Source organism: Oncorhynchus clarkii, chromosome 13, assembly GCF_045791955.1.
Source record: "Oncorhynchus clarkii lewisi isolate Uvic-CL-2024 chromosome 13, UVic_Ocla_1.0, whole genome shotgun sequence".
Classification (NCBI taxonomy): domain Eukaryota; kingdom Metazoa; phylum Chordata; class Actinopteri; order Salmoniformes; family Salmonidae; genus Oncorhynchus; species Oncorhynchus clarkii.
Genome location: NC_092159.1, coordinates 21,325,089 through 21,342,761, shown reverse-complemented (window position 1 = coordinate 21,342,761; position 17,673 = coordinate 21,325,089). Strand labels below are relative to the sequence as shown.

The 17,673-nt window shown below is 43.7% G+C and overlaps 1 protein-coding gene across 2 annotated transcripts in view; it reads right to left on the bottom strand.

The window, feature by feature from the left end:
* LOC139424575 (EVI5-like protein) overlaps positions 1–17,343 on the bottom strand; it is a 46,830-nt gene extending 29,487 nt beyond the window's left edge. For both annotated transcript variants that reach the window (XM_071176547.1, XM_071176548.1), the window contains exons 1-3: positions 17,005–17,343; positions 3,290–3,657; positions 797–986 (exon numbers count right to left, since the gene is read on the bottom strand). In XM_071176547.1, coding sequence (XP_071032648.1) covers positions 797–986; positions 3,290–3,525 — 426 coding nt within the window. In that variant the 5' untranslated portion in view covers positions 3,526–3,657; positions 17,005–17,343. The remainder of the gene's footprint in view (positions 1–796; positions 987–3,289; positions 3,658–17,004) is intronic.
* Positions 17,344–17,673: the final 330 nt, after the last annotated feature.

Here is a 17,673-nt window from a genome sequence, read left to right as displayed (position 1 = left end):
GTGCTCTGTCCTCACTTGTCCTCGCTCCCATTTTCTCCTCTCTAATCTCTCCTGCTGTTCCCCTCTCCCTTTTTCCATCCTTTTCCCTAGCTCTGTCTGCTCTCTCCCTCAATGTTCTCCCTCCATCTTTTCTGCTCTTCCCCACACTCTGACTGTCCTTTCCATCTCTTCCATCTCTTCTCACTTTCACCTTCCCTACAGTCCTCTCTCCCCCCTTATTCGTCCTCTCTCCTCTGTCCCCGCTCTCTATCTTATCCCCCCTAACCCCAATGTACCCTCTCCGTTACCCATCCATCCATCTCTCCTCTGCCCACCACTCCCATGTCATATCTCCTCTTTTTCTATTTAACCCTTACTTTACCAGGTAAGTTGGCTGAGAACACATTCTCATTTACAGCAACGACCTGGGGAATAGTTACAGGGGAGAGGCGGGGGATGAATGAGCCAATTGTAAACTGGGGATGATTAGGTGACAGTGATGTTATGAGGGCCAGATTGGGAATTTAGCCAGGACACCGGGGTTAACACCACTACTCTTACGATAAGTACCATGGGATCTTTAGTGACCACAGAGAGTCAGGACACCTGTTTAACGTTCCATCTGAAAGAAGGCACCCTACACAGGGCAATGTCCCCAATCACTGCCCTGGGGCATTGGGATATTTTTTTTTAGACCAGAGGGAAGGGTGCCTCCTACTGGCCCTCCAACACCCCTTTTCCCCCTCTCCTCCCCATATTCTCCCCTCTATTCCCTTTGCTCTGTCAGTCTCTCAATCACTCATCCACCCCCCCTCACCTTGAGCAGCTTGTCCTTCTTGCGTCTCCATTCGTCCCACTCGTTGACGATGCGTCCCCACAGGATCCAGGTGTCCTCCTCCAGGTGGGACAGGTTGGACGAGGCAGAGGAGCTTGACACAAGGGACGAGCCGCTGTTCCGCCGCGAGCCGCTCATCGAGCGCATCGACTTGGAGTCCGCCTCCAGAAGTCTGAGGTGGGGGGGAGGTGTCAAGGGGTTAGGGGTCAAAGGTCAGACATGGGTCACATGAGTGAATCTAGACCCACTTATGCTTTCGTTACTCTAGTCTTGTTTCCATTACTTGCTTTGATTTTTTTATTGTTAATCCATAATGTTAAGCTTTTCAGGCTTAATGTTATATGCTCTTTTGCATTAAATTAGACTGTTACTTGAAACGTTTTTAATTGTTACTCCATGTAGTAGAAAATCATGTGTGGGAGAATGTCATGTAAAACACTGGAGAGCACAAAGAACCAGCAGTAACTTTAGTACCACTAGGTCAAGTTACTGAGCCTTGAGCACCTCTTTGATAGTGACTGGGCACTGGGCCTATTGTTGAGATACTTATCAGTGCCAAAGCAGCTACTCTGATAGTAGAGACAATGAGGGTGTGTCCAAAATGGCAGCTTTTTCCCTATATAGTGCACTGCTTTTGACCCGAGCTCGCCTGGACCCTGATCAAAAGTAGTGCACTACATAGGGAATAGGATGCCATTTGGGACGCAGCCTGAGTGTGTGCCTGCACATTGGTTATAATACCGTGCCAGTAAAAGCAAAGGTCCAGCTCACAGAGGCAGAAGAGGAAGGTGCAACAGTACATGTTCCAGCTCTGGCATCAAAGCGTCTCTCAGCTAGCCTAGATGGCCCGCTAGACCTTGTCCAGAAGCTCCTCCAGCCCAATGACACATCTGCTCAGTGCATCTGCTTTGGAGCTACCCACAGCGGGGAGAGGCTAACCTTTGCTACCCCATACTGACCTGGAAACCTCATAGCCATGTGCTGTAACACAGTTGGATCGCTGGACTGTACCCGTCTGTTTATGAGTGGCTCATCATTTACCTGGCAAAATATCAGCAAATGCCATTCTCACAACAGCGCAGGGATCTTGAACGCAGCCATGCGAGACCAGTCACAACCTAACAGTAGGTTTCCATTGAACAAGGTTACAAAAGCAATGTTGCAAAAATACATGTGTAACGGAAACGGCAGATATGAGAAACGTGCTACAGATTGACAACATTTTTATCTGTTCAATAAGGGTGGATTTTTCTTTTGTTGAACTTTCTTTATTGCAAGAAATGATGATGGAGACTGTGTTTATGTAATAGATTATTGCCAAATCATTTTTAAGATAAGCCTACGAGCGGCACATCGAATCCACATTTAATTCTAAATCCAACTATTGGTCAAATATATATATATTTTTCCCTTTGCAGTGACTTTCAATAATGCCTGAATTGCTTAGCCTTTCTTTTCTGGTTGGCTGGATGCAAGTTCAAGATCCAATTCTTTCAGATCTAAAGGAGTGCAAGTTACACCATGGCGATAAGGTGGCACATGAGAATTCTTAGAATTCTTAGAATATTAGTCAATTCTTGCATTCTATCCATGCTGGCTTTGGGAGCTACCTCAGACATGAAACAGATAGGTGAGAGGGCATACAGGCTGCCGCCAGTTTATTAAATGTGCAATTTGCCTAAATGGATCATGGAAAAATGTCAACCACTTCATTTTTATTTTGACACGTTTTTTGCTAAAAAGTTTTGTTATTTTTCATGGGATGTCATTACGTCCAGCTGTTTTTAAATTGACACGAGACAGTTCAATGAAAACGCAAAGTGGCAGGCAATTGTCGCATCTATTTTCTTTCTAAATATCTACACAAAACCACTGGACAAGTTAATGGAAACATACAGGTAACTGCCGAAATAAATTACACTTGAGTGAACGAGGCATACAAAGTATATTGAAAGCAGGTGCTTCTACACAGGAGTGGTTCCTGAGTTAATTAAGCAATTAAAAACCCATCATGCTTAGCGTCTATGTATAAAATGCCCAGTTGCCCATTAGTTTGGCTACCATGGCGAGAAGAGATATCAGTGACTTTGAAAGAGGGGGATCAAAGGAGTATAGGGGGTTTAAAGCGTGTGTGTGTGTGTGTGTGTGTATGTGTGTATCTCAGTCACCAGATCTCAACCCAATTGAACACTTATGGGAGATTCTGGAGCAGTGCCTGAGACAGCCTTTTCCAACACCACCACCACCACCACCACCGAAACAAATTATGGAATTTCATGCAGAAGAAAGGTGTCACATCCCTCCAACAGAGTTCCAGACACTTGTATAATCTATGTGAAGGTGCATTGAAGCTGTTCTGAATTGTGGTGCCCGGCATCCTATTAAGACACTTTATGTTGGTGTTTCCTTTATTTTGGCAGTTACCTGTAGCTACTGTGCAACACATGTGAACCCCGGTTCCCATCTCTTTCTCACCTGTTCTGCTCCTCAAGCTTGGCCAGCAGCTCTAGCTCGTCAGGGCTCAGGCTCTCAGAGTCGGCGGGGGAGGCGGCGGGGGCCGAGAGCATGGCATCTTGGCAAGATGAGTCCGGGCTGAGGAGGGGGCTGCCCATGGAATGGTCCATGCCAGGGGGAGAGGAAGGGGGACACTCCAGCTGGTTGGGTCCCCCTGTGGAGCACTCTCTCTCAGGGCTGCCGCTGGGGGTGGACATGGTGGAGGTGGGCACGGTGCAATGCACTGTTGGACAGGGGAGGCTGTGGCTGGGTCTCCTTACCCGTCTCCCCCGCTGTAAGGTCACCTGGTAGGGTGGTGCCGGAGCCAATTGGATCAGGGTTCCTCAAATCTGTTGTGAATTTTGAGGACATTTGAATTACGAGGACATATGCATGAGAACATATGCATGAGGACATATGCATGAGGACATATGCATGAGGACATACACTGAACAAAAATATGAATGCAACATGTTGGTCCCATGTTTCATGAGCTGAAATAAAAGATCCCAGAAATGTTCCATATGCACAAAAAGCTTATTTCTCTCAAATTTTTGGCACAAATGTGGTTACATCCCTGTTCATGAGCATTTCTCCTTTGCCAAGATAATCCATCCACGTGACAGGTGTGGCATATCAAGAAGCTGATTAAACAGCATGACCATTACACAGGTGCACCTGGTGCTGGGGACAATAAAAGGCCACTCTAAAATGAGCATTTGTGTCACACGACACAATGCCACAGATGTCTCAAATTGAGGGAGCGTGCAATTGGCATGCTGACTGCAGGAATGTCCACCAGAGCTGTTGCCAGAGAATCTAATGTTAATTTCTCGACCAAAATGAATGCACAGAGATACCGTGATGAGATCCTGAGGCCCATTGTTGTGCCATTCATCCGCCGCCATCACCTCATGTTTCAGCATGATAATGCACGGCCCCATGTCGCAAGGATCTGTACACAATTCCTGGAAGCTGAAAATGTCCCAGTTCTTCCATGGTCTGCATACTCACCAGACATGTCACCCATTAAGCATGTTTGGGGTGCTCTGGATCAACGTGTACGACATTGTGTTCCACAGGAAACAATCAACAGCCTGATCAACTCTATGCAAAGGAGATGTGTCACGCTACATGAGGCAAATGGTGGTCACACTGGTTTTCTGAACCATGCCCCTACCTTTATTTTTTTTTAAGGTATCTGACCAACAGATGTATCTGTATTCCTAGTCATGTAAAATCCATAAATTAGGGACTAATTCATTCATTTCAAATTGACTTATTTCCTTATATGAACTATAACTCAGTAAAATCTTTGAATGAATGCTGCGTTTACATTTTTGTTCAGTATACATACAAACAGTGCATTCGGAAAGTGTTCAGAACCCTTGACTTTTTCCAAATGTTACTTTACAGCCAAATTCTAAAAATTCTACACACAATACCCCACAATGACAAAGCGAAAATAGGTTTGTAGAAATTTTTGCTAATTTATTAAAAATAAAAAACAGTCAAAAGTTTGAACACACCTAATTCAAGGGTTTTTCTTTATTTTCCCTATGTTTGTTTTTTTTGCGACTGCACTTGAAGAAACTTTCAAAGTTCTTGAAATTCATGATTTACTGACCTTCATGTCTTAAAAGTAATGATGGACTGTCATTTCTCTTTGCTTATTTGAGCTGTTCTTGGCATAATATGGAGTTGGTCTTTTACCAAATTCTGTATGCCACCCCTACCTTGTCACAACACAACTGATTGGCTCAAACGCATTAACTTCTTTGGGACTGGGGGGCAGTATTGAGTAGCTTGGATGAATGAGGTGCCCAGAGTAAACTGCCTGCTACTCAGGCCCAAAAGCTACAATATGCATATAATTAGTAGATTTGGATAGAAAACACTCTGAAGTTTCTAAAACGGTTTGAATTATGTCTGTGAGAATAACAGAACTCATATGGCAGGCAAAAACCCGAGAAGAAATCCAACCAGGAAGTGGGAAATCTGAGGTTTGTAGTTTTTCAAGTCATTGCCTATCCAATATACAGTGTCTATGGGGTCATATTGCACTTCCTAAGGCTTCAACTAGATGTCAGCAGTCTTTAGAACCTTGTTTCAGGCTTCTACTGTGAAGGGGGAGAGAATAAGAGCTGTTTGAGTCAGAGGTCTGGCAGAATGCCATGAGCACAGTAAGGCACGCGACCGTGAGAGCTAGCTGCGATCCTTTTCATTTCTAAAGACAAAGGAATTGTCCGGTTGAAACATTATTGAAGATTTATGTTAAAAACATCCTAAAGATTGATTCTATACATCGTTTGACATGTTTCTACAAACTGTAATATAACTTTTTTGACTTTGTCTGAACTAAGTGATCGCGCATTGAGCATTTGGATTACAGGGCTAAACGCGTGAACAAATGAATGATGGATGATAAATGATGGACTTTATCGAACAAAACAAACATTTATTGTGGAACTGGGATTCCTGGGAGTGCATTCCGATGAAGATTAAAGGTAAGTGAATATTTATAACGCTATTTCTGAGTTTTGTGACACCTCTCCTTCTTTGGAAAATGGCTGTATGTTTTTCTGTGACTTGGTGCTGACCTAACATAATCACAAAGTGTGCTTTTGCAGTATAGCCTTTTTGAAATCAGACAGAGTGGCTGGATTAACGAGAAGTTTATCTTTAAAATGGTGTAAAATACTTGTATGTTTGAGGAATTTTAATTATGAGATTTATGTTGTTTTGAATTTGGCGCCCTGCAATTTCACTGGCTGTTGCTAGCGTCCCACATATCCCAGAGAAGTTTTAAAGAAAGAAATTCCACAAATTCACTTTTAACAAGGCACACCTTTTAATTGAAATGCATTCCAGGTGAATACCTCATGAAGCTGGTTGAGAGAATGCCAAGAGTGTGCAAAGCTGTCATCAAGGCAAAGGGTGGCAACTTTGAAGAATCTCAAATATAAAATAGATTGTTTAACACTATTTTGGTTACTACATGATTCCATGTGTGTTATTTCATAGTTTTGATGTCTTCACTATAAGACATCTACAATGTATTCTACAATGTATAAAAGAGTAAAAATAAAGAAAAACCTTTAAAATGAGCTGGTGTCCAAACTTCTGACTGGTACTGTAAGTATTCAGACCCTTTGCAATGAGACTCAAATTGAGCTCAGGTGCATCCTGTTTCCATTGATCATCCTTGAGATGTTTATACAACTTGATTGGAGTCCACCTGTGGTAAATTAAATTGATCGGACATGATTTGGAAAGGCACACACCTGTCTATATAAGGTCCCACAGTTGACCGTGCATGTCAGAGCAAAACCAAGCCAGTCAGGATAATATCTATGAAGGTGCCCATGTTTATGGATTTAGGGTTGTACCTGGTGGGTTCCTTGTGAGATTGAGGGCATCTAGCTTAGATTGTAGGACTGCCGGGGTGTTAAGCATATCCCAGTTTAGGTCACCAAGCAGAACAAACTCTGAAGATATATGGGGGGCAATCAATTCACATAGGGGCACAGCTGGGAGCGGAGGGGGGGGGGGGGGGGGGGGGGGGTTTATAACTATAACAGGCGGCAACAGTGAGAGACTTATTTCTGGAGAGATTCATTTTTAAAATTAGAAGCCCGAACTGTTTGGGCATAGACCTTGAAAGTATGACAGAACTTTGCAGGCTAACTCCTCCGCCTTTGGCAGTTCTATCTTGATGGAAAATGTTGTAGTTGGGGATGGAAATCTCAGAATTTTTGGTGGCCTTCCTAAGCCAGGGTTCAGACACAGCAAGGACATCAGGGTTGGTGGAGTGTGCTAAAGCAGTGAGTAAAACAAACTTAGGGAAGAGGCTTCTGATGTTAGCATGCATGAAACCAAAGCTTTTACGGTTACAGAAGTCAACAAGTGAGAGCGCAGGGCCTGGGTTAACCTCCACATCCCCGAGGAACAGAGTAGGATGAGGGTATGGCTGAAGCCTATCAAAACTGGTCGTTTTGTGCGTTGGGGACAAAGAATAAAAGGAGCAGATTTATGGGAGTGGTAGGATAGATTCAGGGCATAATGTAGAGACAGCGGTATGGTAGGGTGTGTTGTGATGTGATGGTCATTACTGAGAGGTGGTTAAGGAGAGTGTTTTGAATTCTGATAACCTTACTGGTTATAACCTTTTTTGGCAAGACAGATCTTCCAAAAGGTGGGGGAGTGGCAAACTTTACCAAGGATCACCTTCAGTGCTCAGTTGTCTCCACCAAGTCTCTCCCCAAACAATTTGATTTGCTGGTTGTAAGTATTAAACTTTCAAATAGCTCTTTGATGACTGTTGCTGGGTGCTATCGTCCTCCATCAGCACTGGCCTGTACCCTACCTGCCCTAAGTTCTCTCCTGGCCCCTTAAACTAAGTCTGAATTTGTCCTGATAGGTGACCTAAACTGGGACATACTTAAACCACCTGACTAAATCCTAAAGCAATGGGACTCCCTAAATATTTCTCAGATTACTAATCCCACAAGGTATGAACACCCAGAAAAGGCTACTCGTCTTGATGTTATCCTCACAAATAATCCTGATAGATATCAGTCTGGTGTTTTCTGTAATGACCTTAGTGATCACTGTTTTATAGCCTGTGTTCGTAATGGATGCTCAGTGACATGACCTGTCCTGATTTGTCATAGACGCTTGCTAAAAAACTTTAATTAGCAAGCCTTCCTTCATGAACTGGCCTCTGTAAAATGGTATAGAATCAGCTTGATCCCCTCTGTCGAAGACGCTTGGACCTTCTTTTTTTATATTTTCAGTGGTATTGTTAACAAATACGCCCCCATAAAGAAAATGAGATGTTCTCTCTCTGTGGGTCTAACCCCAAGAAGTTCTGGAAAACGGTTAAAGACCTGGAGAATAAACCCTCCTCCTCGCAGCTTCCCATGTCCCCTAAAGTTGATGGTGGTTGTTACTGACAAGAAGCACATGGCTGAGCTCTTTAATCACCACTTCATTAAGTCAGGATTCCTATTTGACTAGCCATGCCTCCTTGCCCGTCCAACATTTCCTAATCCGATGCTTCTCCCTCTTTTTTCCCCTGCCCTGCAACAAAGTTTCTCCCTGCAGGCAGTCACTGAGTCCAAGGTGCTAAAGGAGCCCCTGAAACTTGACCGTCTGCGTTATGTAGTGCATAACAGCAGCCCTTAGCCATAGTATATTGGCAGGAAGAGACTGTGCATTAAAGGTGATTGGATTAGCAAACTAGAAAGGATGTGTTGAGAAAGATTGCTCTGCAGATTTCTAGTATATCAACATGGCCTATAGTGAAGCCAAGAACAGACTGTGCACTGCACAATGTAGCTACTAATCACAAAACCAATAGGGGGGAACCATTGGTCAGTGATAAACCAGAGCCAGAGGTCCCGCTGCTATTGTTTAACCAAGAAGGTAGCAACACTGCTCTGGAGTTCCTCTCTGCACTCCTGTCTGTGGCAGCCAAGCTGCACCATAGAAATGGAATTACTAGAATGAGAATCCCATGAGGGTGCAGCCAAATTGCGATGGCCTGGGTTGTTTCCTGTTCAACTCATTCTAGTTCCATGGTGTTTCCACTCCTGTATGTGACAGCCAGGCAGCACCATAGAAATATAATTACTAGAATGAAAAAGAAATCCCTGACAGCCTCATAGAAATATAATTATTCGAACAGGTAAAAGACCTCAGGCAATGGCAATTTGACTGCACCCTCATAGCATTTCCATTCTTTGCTTATATTTCTATGGACAGAAGCACAGCCCTGGCCTGCTTCATGTATGGGAACTCCATTACTGGGTAAGCCAAAACCCAGCCGAGCTGGTGGCCCCAATTCAGAGGGAGAGGAGAGATAGACCTAACCCCAAGCCGAGAGTAATTTCAGCATACATTTGACAAATGGAATCCCAGAAGGTGGGGCTTATGCACATCTGCAAGAGTGAGAGAGGAGGGGAATGGGCAAGCCCCCATTGGAATGCTGAACAGCTCTATGACTACAACACACACACACTGAAATCCTAGCTGTTTTAATATCCGCCATAGTCACACCGATACATAAGTCTACTGAAGCGCGACAATGACAAGCAGAAAAAACTGCCCAGAGAAGAAAAAAAGATTGTTTGAAGGGAGAAAACACTGCAGAGGGATGGAGGGACAAGGACACCATTCATGCGCTGGGAGAGGCCAATCAAAAGAGCCATTAACTAGCACGAGACCAATTGCATCAGAAGAGCAGCAGCTAGGGCAAAACGAGCATCCCCAAACAGTCACGATATTCCCTCGAAATGACACGCAGCTAGTTCCTCCAAAACAATGTAACAATAGAAACAGAAAAGTTGTCCATATGTAGCCTAATTTAATCAAAGCTAATCTTATGACACCATAAATACTGCACTTTTAACCTTTGATATTCCTCAAGACTGCTCACTGTGACGATGGAAAAGCACAATAGTTACCTTTTAAGAAACCAATGCAAGAAATAATCTTAAAATCTATGAAAATATAACACTAGTCTCCCTCTGCAAACAAATCCCCTAAATTACTGGCATCCTAATTTGTCATCTCACCAGGAATCACTCCAGTCCAGCTACAGTAGGATGTACACCAGAGGAGGTATACAGCAATGTCATTGAAGCCAGGCTATAGTCCAAACTCTGTGAGTCATGCCAGACTACAGCAGTATGTGGGACTATTGCTGCTCTCGCTATCAGTACATTAACTCTCTCTAAGGGTAACCGTAGGACAAACAAAAAAATGGCACTGAATGTAGCTGAATGCGGAAGTCCTCCCATTTAGTGTGTCTGGAGGTGATATGTTGTGCTTCCCAAATGGCACCCTATATAGTGCACTACTTTTGATCAGAGCCAATTTGGGGCCCTGGTTAAAAGTACTACACCATATAGGGAATAGGGTGCAATTTAAGACACCACCATGGTGAACTTGGGACTGCAGAGTACTGGAGACAGAGATAGCCTTGGGGGACCAAGGGCCGTACCCAGCACATGAGGGAGCTTCAATGTGAGCCCTGTTGTGTGTGTGTGTGTGTGTGTGTGTGTGTGTGTGTGTGTGTGTGTGTGTGTGTGTGTGTGTGTGTGTGTGTGTGTGTGTGTGTACAGGAGCTTCTCCCTTGCCGTGAATGGGGCATCTTCAATGTGAGCACTGTGTTGTGCCTATGCATGAGTTTGTATGTAAACAGCTATCCGCGTGCACAATTATCACATTCTGTGTGCGCCTCAGTGCTTCCTATCCTCACGCCAACTGTCCACAGCAACAGACAGACCTATTGTACCCCCAACTATCAGCCCTCCCTATCCCCCATTTCTCCCCCTGAACCCCTAATCCACCCCTCCATTCCCCTCTCTCCCTCCTTGTATGTCCTGTGCCTCCCCCTCAGGCCATGCTTGACATCATGGGCAGCCCCCCACGCTAATCCCCCAGTCCTCCCTCCTGTTCGCCCTAACCTCGCTGTTGCTACATCTCATTTACATCTTTATGCCCGTCTTTCCGCTGACACGTGACTTGTTCCTCAACGCCACAACATCCAAGTGCATGCGACTGTGGAGGCATCCAAAATGGCACCCTATGCTCTATATAGTGCGCTACTTGGGAATGGGCCCTGGTCAAAAGTAGTCCACTTTGTAGTGCCCAGTTCATCTCCCGCTCTGGTGTCTAGGGTTAGCATTATGAACCCTGTGCTCTTCTGACGTCACTGTTGTTGATGTATTCCCTCTGTTTCTGTAATGGCTGCGTATTAACCCTGGTCTGTAATAGGCTTGACCTCCCCTAGTCATCCAACATCTTCATGGCAATGACAGCCTGACCATCCTTGACAAAGTGAATTATAAACTCAGCAAAAAAAAAAAAAATCCTCTCACTGTCAACTGCGTTTATTTTCAGAAAACTTAACATGTGTAAATATTTGTATGAATATAAGATTCAACAACAGACATCAACTGAACAAGTTCCACAGACATGTGACTGACAGAAATCGAATAATGTGTCCCTGAACAAAGGCGGGGTCAAAATCAAAAGTAACAGTCAGTATCTGGTGTGGCCACCAGCTGCATTAAGTACTGCAGTGCATTTCCTCCTCGTGGATTTGCCAATTCTTGCTGTGAGATGTTACCCCACTCTTCCACCAAGGCACCTGCAAGTTCCCGGAAATTTCTAGGGGGGGTAATGGCCCTAGCCCTCACCCTCCGATCCAACAGGTCCCAGACGTGCTCAATGGAATTGTGAAACGTGAATCCAACCATCACCCCTGGTGAGACAAATCCGTGACTCATCAGTGAAGAGCACTTTTTGCTAGTCCTGTCTGGTCTAGCAACCGTGGGTTTGTGCCCATAGGCGACGTTGTGCCCGGTGATGTCTGGGGAGGACCTGCCTTACAACAGGCCTGTACCTGTCCCGCAGGTGTGATGTTTGGATGTACCGATCCTCTGCAGTCCTCACGCCTCCTTGCAGCATGCATAAGGCATGTTCACGCAGATGAGCAGGGACCCTGGGCATCTTTCTTTTGGTGTTTTTCCAGAGTCAGTAGAAAGACCTCTTTAGTGTCCTAAGTTTTCATAACTGTGACCTTAATTGCCTACTGTCTGTAAGCTGTTAGTGTCTTAACGACCGTTCCAGTTCATTAATTGTTTATGGTTCATTGAACAATCATGGGAAACAGTGTTTAAACCCTTTACAATGAAGATCTGTGAAGTTATTTGGATTTTTACAAATTATCTTTGAAAGACAGGGTCCTGAAAACGGGACTTTCTTTTTTTGCTGAGTTTATATACATTCATTATATCGGTCCATGGCCCTATACAGCAGATGTTATCTAGAATCGAGATGAATCTAATGAATAAGTTACTTTGATGTAAGCTTGAATGAAGACCAGACACATTTGGGCTAATTAGCTAATATCATGTCATCCGGTGAAGCTCCCTCAGACTACCCAAGTTCCCTAAACGCAACCACATTTAGAAGAAGAATTGCTTCCTGAATTCCTAGTGTAGCAATAAGCGCCCTCCTGATAATCACGTTTCCATGAATACCAAGGGGAACAAGGCTTTAAAATATAAACTTCCACCATCAAATCAAATCAAATCAAATCAAATTTTATTTGTCACATACACATGGTTAGCAGATGTTAATGCGAGTGTAGCGAAATGCTTGTGCTTCTAGTTCCGACAATGCAGTAATAACAAGTAATCTAACTAACAATTCCAAACTACTGTCTTGTACACAGTGTAAGGGGATAAAGAATATGTACATAAGGATATATGAATGAGTGATGGTACAGAGCAGCATAGGCAAGATACAGTAGATGGTATCGGGTACAGTATGTACAAATGAGATGAGTATGTAAACAAAGTGGCATAGTATAGTATAAAGTGGCTAGTGATACATGTATTACATAAGGATACCGTCGATGATATAGAGTACAGTATATACGTATGCGTATGAGATGAATAATGTAGGGTAAGTAACATTTATATATATTTATATATATTTATACATTTATATAAGGTAGCATCCATCCTCCCTCCAAAGGAATTGCAAAGGAATGCGATGTGACTAATCATTTATTCTGCAGTGTATTGTCGGAGGGGGGCTAGGCCGATCTGACCCTGATCAGGTCTGTGATTCAATAAGATACAGATTAAAAGGATCACCAGCACTGCTGCGTTAACCTCAAATGGATTACAAACAGATTTAACACTGTACACCAACATAACCCCGGATGCCCTTGCATTTGCCTAGGCATTAACAGAAAATACACACATAAACAATACACGGTATGTCCATGGGATTGGTTTAAGCCTCACTTTCCCAAAGTAGATGAACCAACCAGATCCCCTTTTCTGGGGCACTGATCGAAAGTGATCTGGGACCAGTATAGTTAGTGTGGCGTCAAAAAGAAACCATCTGACTTATTACTATTACACCTGTGCCACTTTGGTACAATAGCCCCAGTACATTGTGTCACCAGTTGATTGTGTGTTCATTCAGCTCTATATTAACACCATATGAAACCTCCCTCTGGGGTTACAGAACAGGTCTGGATAGTTTGCCACACACACTGGAAAGGGCCAATAGAGAGGTGACGTTCATTATACTCCCAGAGAGAGTGAACTGAGGTGAATCATTCCTGTACATTACCAGACACCAGTGATCCTAGAAAACAAGTGCAACCAAGACAACCGCTCTGGTGAAATGGTTTTCCGGGCTTGTTTATCATAATAAAGGGCAAGGCCCTGTTCACCTGACTAGGTGGAGAAATAGATGTGGGGGGCGTGGTCTTGGGCGTGGCCAACAGCGCCTTCTCCGACCAACATTTTTAGAGGCCCTCCCATGGCAGCAGAAACAAAATGTTGCTGTTTTAAAACAATTTTGTCTGCTATTTGCAATTCTATACATTTTGCCATGGGGAAAAGAAAGCATTTTACAGTTTAATTAAGCTAGTTTCCTGCAATTCTACACATTTTGCCATGGCTTGTGTTGTGTTCTTATGCTACACTTCATGACCAAAAGCTTGTCAAACATCTCATTACAAATCATGGGCATTATTATAGATTTGGTCCCCCCTTTGGTGCTATAACAGCCTCCACTCTTCTGGGAAGGCTTTCCACTAGATGTTGGAACATTGCTGCGGGGACTTGCTTCCATTCAGCCACAAAAGCATTAGTGAAGTCGGGCAATGATGCTGGGCGATTAAGCCTGGCTCGCAGTCGGTGTTCCAATTAATTCCAAAGCTGTTCGATGGCGTTAAGGTCAGGGCTCTGTGCAGGCCAGTCAAGTTATTCCACACCAACCTCGGCAAACAATTTCTGTTTGGAACTCCCTTTATGCACGGAGGCATTGTCATGCTAAAACAGGAAAGGGCATCGTATAGAATGTCATTGTCTGTTGTAGCGTTAAGGTTTCCCTTCACTGGAACTAAATGGCCTATCCCGAACCATGAAAAACAGCCCCAGGCAATTCGTTATTCCTCCTCCAAACATTAGTTGGCACTATGCATTGTGGCAGATAGTGTACTCCTGGCATCCGCCAAACCCAGATTTGTCCGTCGACTGCCAGCTGGTGAAGTGTGATTCATCACTCCAGAGAATACGTTTCCACTGCTCCAGAGTCCAATGGCGGCAAGCTTTACGCCACTCAAACCAATGCTTGGTATTGCACATGGGGATCTTAGGCTTGTGTGCGGCTGCTCGGCCATGGAAACCCCTTTCATGAAACTCCCGACAAACAGTTATTATGCTGACGTTGCTTCCAGAGGCAGTTGGTAACTTGGTAGTGAGTGTTGCAACTGAGGACAGATTTTTTTTGACGCGCTACAACACTCGGTGGTCCCGTTCTGTGAGCTTGTGTGGCCTACCACTTCACGGCTGAGCCGTTGTTGCTCCTAGACGTTTCCAATTCACAATAACAGCACTTACAGTTGACCGGAGCAGCTCTAGCATTGCAGATATTTGACAAACTGACTTGTTGGAAAGGTGGCATCCTATGATGATGCCACGTTGAGCTCATCAGTAAAGGCCACTCTACTGCCAATGTTTGTCTACAGAGATTGCATGACTGTGTGCTCAATTTTTATACATCTGTCAGCAAAGGATGTGGCTGAACTGTCTGAATCCACTAATTTGAAGTGGTGCCCACATACTTTTTTATATACAGTGTATCTGAGTGACTCAAACATTATAACACAATCAATTGGGGGCCCCATGCCAAGACATTTGGGGAATTTTAGGGGAAACACTGCACTGTTGTTTTTGTAATATTATCACCCCTCTAGTATGTGATGTCTCTGAAACAATACAGTTATACTGATCTGTAGCATCCTGTATCTGGGCAAATATTGGTTTGCTTTGTGAGTAACTTTAACTAGTTGCCATTCCATTTCCGCTTTATTCCGTGCTGTAATGTAAAGTGCTTCCAAATTAATATGAACAACAGACTAGAAGGGAGCTTGTAGTAGCTGGAGTAGGGCAGGATACTGGAGTTTTAGACTTGATATGTCAGGTCATGGAGTTGCTCCCAGTATTTCAGCGTCAGCAGCACAGCAGGATAATGGAGTGGAACCTTTAGCACAGGGCAGGCCTCTGCTGATCGCTACAACCAACCACAGTGAGAGTCGGTGTGACGAACAAATAGACAGAACATCCGAGATGCAGAGACAGACAGACAGGCAGACAGACACAGACATCAGGACAGGTTTATGATATCCCTCCCTCCTACTACGGTCCTTATTGTGGCATTCAGCAGTTTTGTACGGCAGAAGCACGCCACAGCCAAGCTGGTGTAAAACACAAAGACTTAATCTGACAACATCACAAAGGCATATTAGTTTACCATTCATTCACAGTTCACCTTAGCATGGATTGCCATAACAACAGCAAGTAGCAGGGATGATGAGAAAGAAGTGAGGTTTACACAGCTGTGTGTAAATGCCAACTGTCACTTTTACTGAGCTGTAATGTTCAAATGTCCCATCCGTGTGTGTGTGGTAATCTGGTATAGTGTTTAATTTCAAAACAAGGTCATGAGGATGTGTGAAGATCAGATAATTGTTTTCTTGAGAGCAAGTGTTACACTCTCTGTATGGTGAGTGCATTTCCTAGATAAGGTTAAAAGAAATGACTCTATTTCTCACTCAACACACCCTGTGCTGGTGAAATGTACCCAGCGCTTTCACTTGTGGTGCATGTCTCTAGTCTGTTCTTTTCTAGTGTTTATAATACTAACCATAATTAGTCTGAAATGCAAGGTAATTTATTCCTTGAAAAGTAGTCCCCAAAAAGACTGAATGCAGATGCTTGGGGCAGAATACTTCACTTTTTTTATAGTCAGCCATAATACCTCTTCCATAATAAAATGTTTGAGATCTTTCGCTCTCATCTTTTGGAGTAAAGCCAACCCAAGGGACACCCATTTCTGACTACAATATTCTAACGGCTGTAGCATGCCTTCACTAGCAAAAATAATACATCTGAAGGACAAATAACCTGCGTTGTATAGGCTACAAAGAACTGCCTGAGGATGTAATTACGTAGGCTTTTGCTTGTTTCGGTTTGTGTGATGGCACTTAGCGCGGATTTCAGGCCAATATGCTAATGCCTATGGCTGCTACCTGTACAACAGGCTCTCGCGCTGCAGATGATGCTTCAGCTCCAGTATCTGTCACCAATTCAAATGTCAGTTCAATCCTATCTCTTGCAGTACAATGTTACAGAAGAAGGCTATTCAAAACATTGCAACGATTGTATAACGATATATGCAATGGAGGCCGCGCAAGCGAAGAGGCTACAATGTGTCCTCTTATTTCTGTGCGTAAAACTGTAGGCTACAGAAAAATAACGGGGTTTGTAGCCTATTTCGGCTATTTTCTTTTTCGCTTGCCTTCCCTTTCCATTTGAGGGGCCTATTCGCTTTCTGGAAATATGCAAATTAAGACCACTGTATTAATTCGACAAGAGAGAAATGAAACAGTATCAGAACCGCTGTCGCCGAGTAACCTCTGATGAAGATTAAGGCTTCCTCAATGTAAAAATACACTAAGCTTTGTTTTGGAGCAGAAACGTGAACTTCGCTCGGTCCATCTACATGTATGACAGATATTTATGTGACACCTGAAATTATAACAAGAACAACAGTAAATAATGTCTAAATACATTTATAAATAAAACAGCAATGCCCACCTGAATGTTCCCATAATCGAAGCGGCTCTTGCTCGTAGCTGCTATGTCATGCCGGCAACCACGAAACTAGCACAGAATAAAACCTTCACGATGTCGACTTCGCCGCCTTATGAAAAATACAGTAAGAAATGCGACGCCAAAGCCATCGCTCGTGCTGCTGTTTATTAGAAAATGCGAAGTAGCGCAGCTGTCCGTCTGTCGGCGCTTCCTCAAGAAGACCTATAACTAGCTATAGCCGACAAATACTAGACAGGGAGCCGTCCACCCTTTCTCCCCTGTCCTCCCCAACTATGTTGTAATACAAATAAGGCAGACATTAAAATAAATTTAAACAGCAGCGTCAATCATTAATAGAAATCATAAACAGAATGGCGTGCTTCAGCGTTTCTACACCATTTGCCGTGAGGTGGTACACACACCAATCAGATTACAACACTCGCATGATTGGCATGTCTAAAGCCAATGAATTGGCTTAATTAAGGTACCCTTCGTAGTGACACCGCAATGATCCACTCATGTCTATTCTTTATTCTGCGGGGAGGCGGGGCTTGCATACAGTGGCGTGCTTACTCTATAATGCTTAAGAGATTTATTCCCTCTAAAAAATATATAAAATTGGGGAATTATTCAAATGTAACTCTTATTATGTCAATTGCAATTAGGTTATGT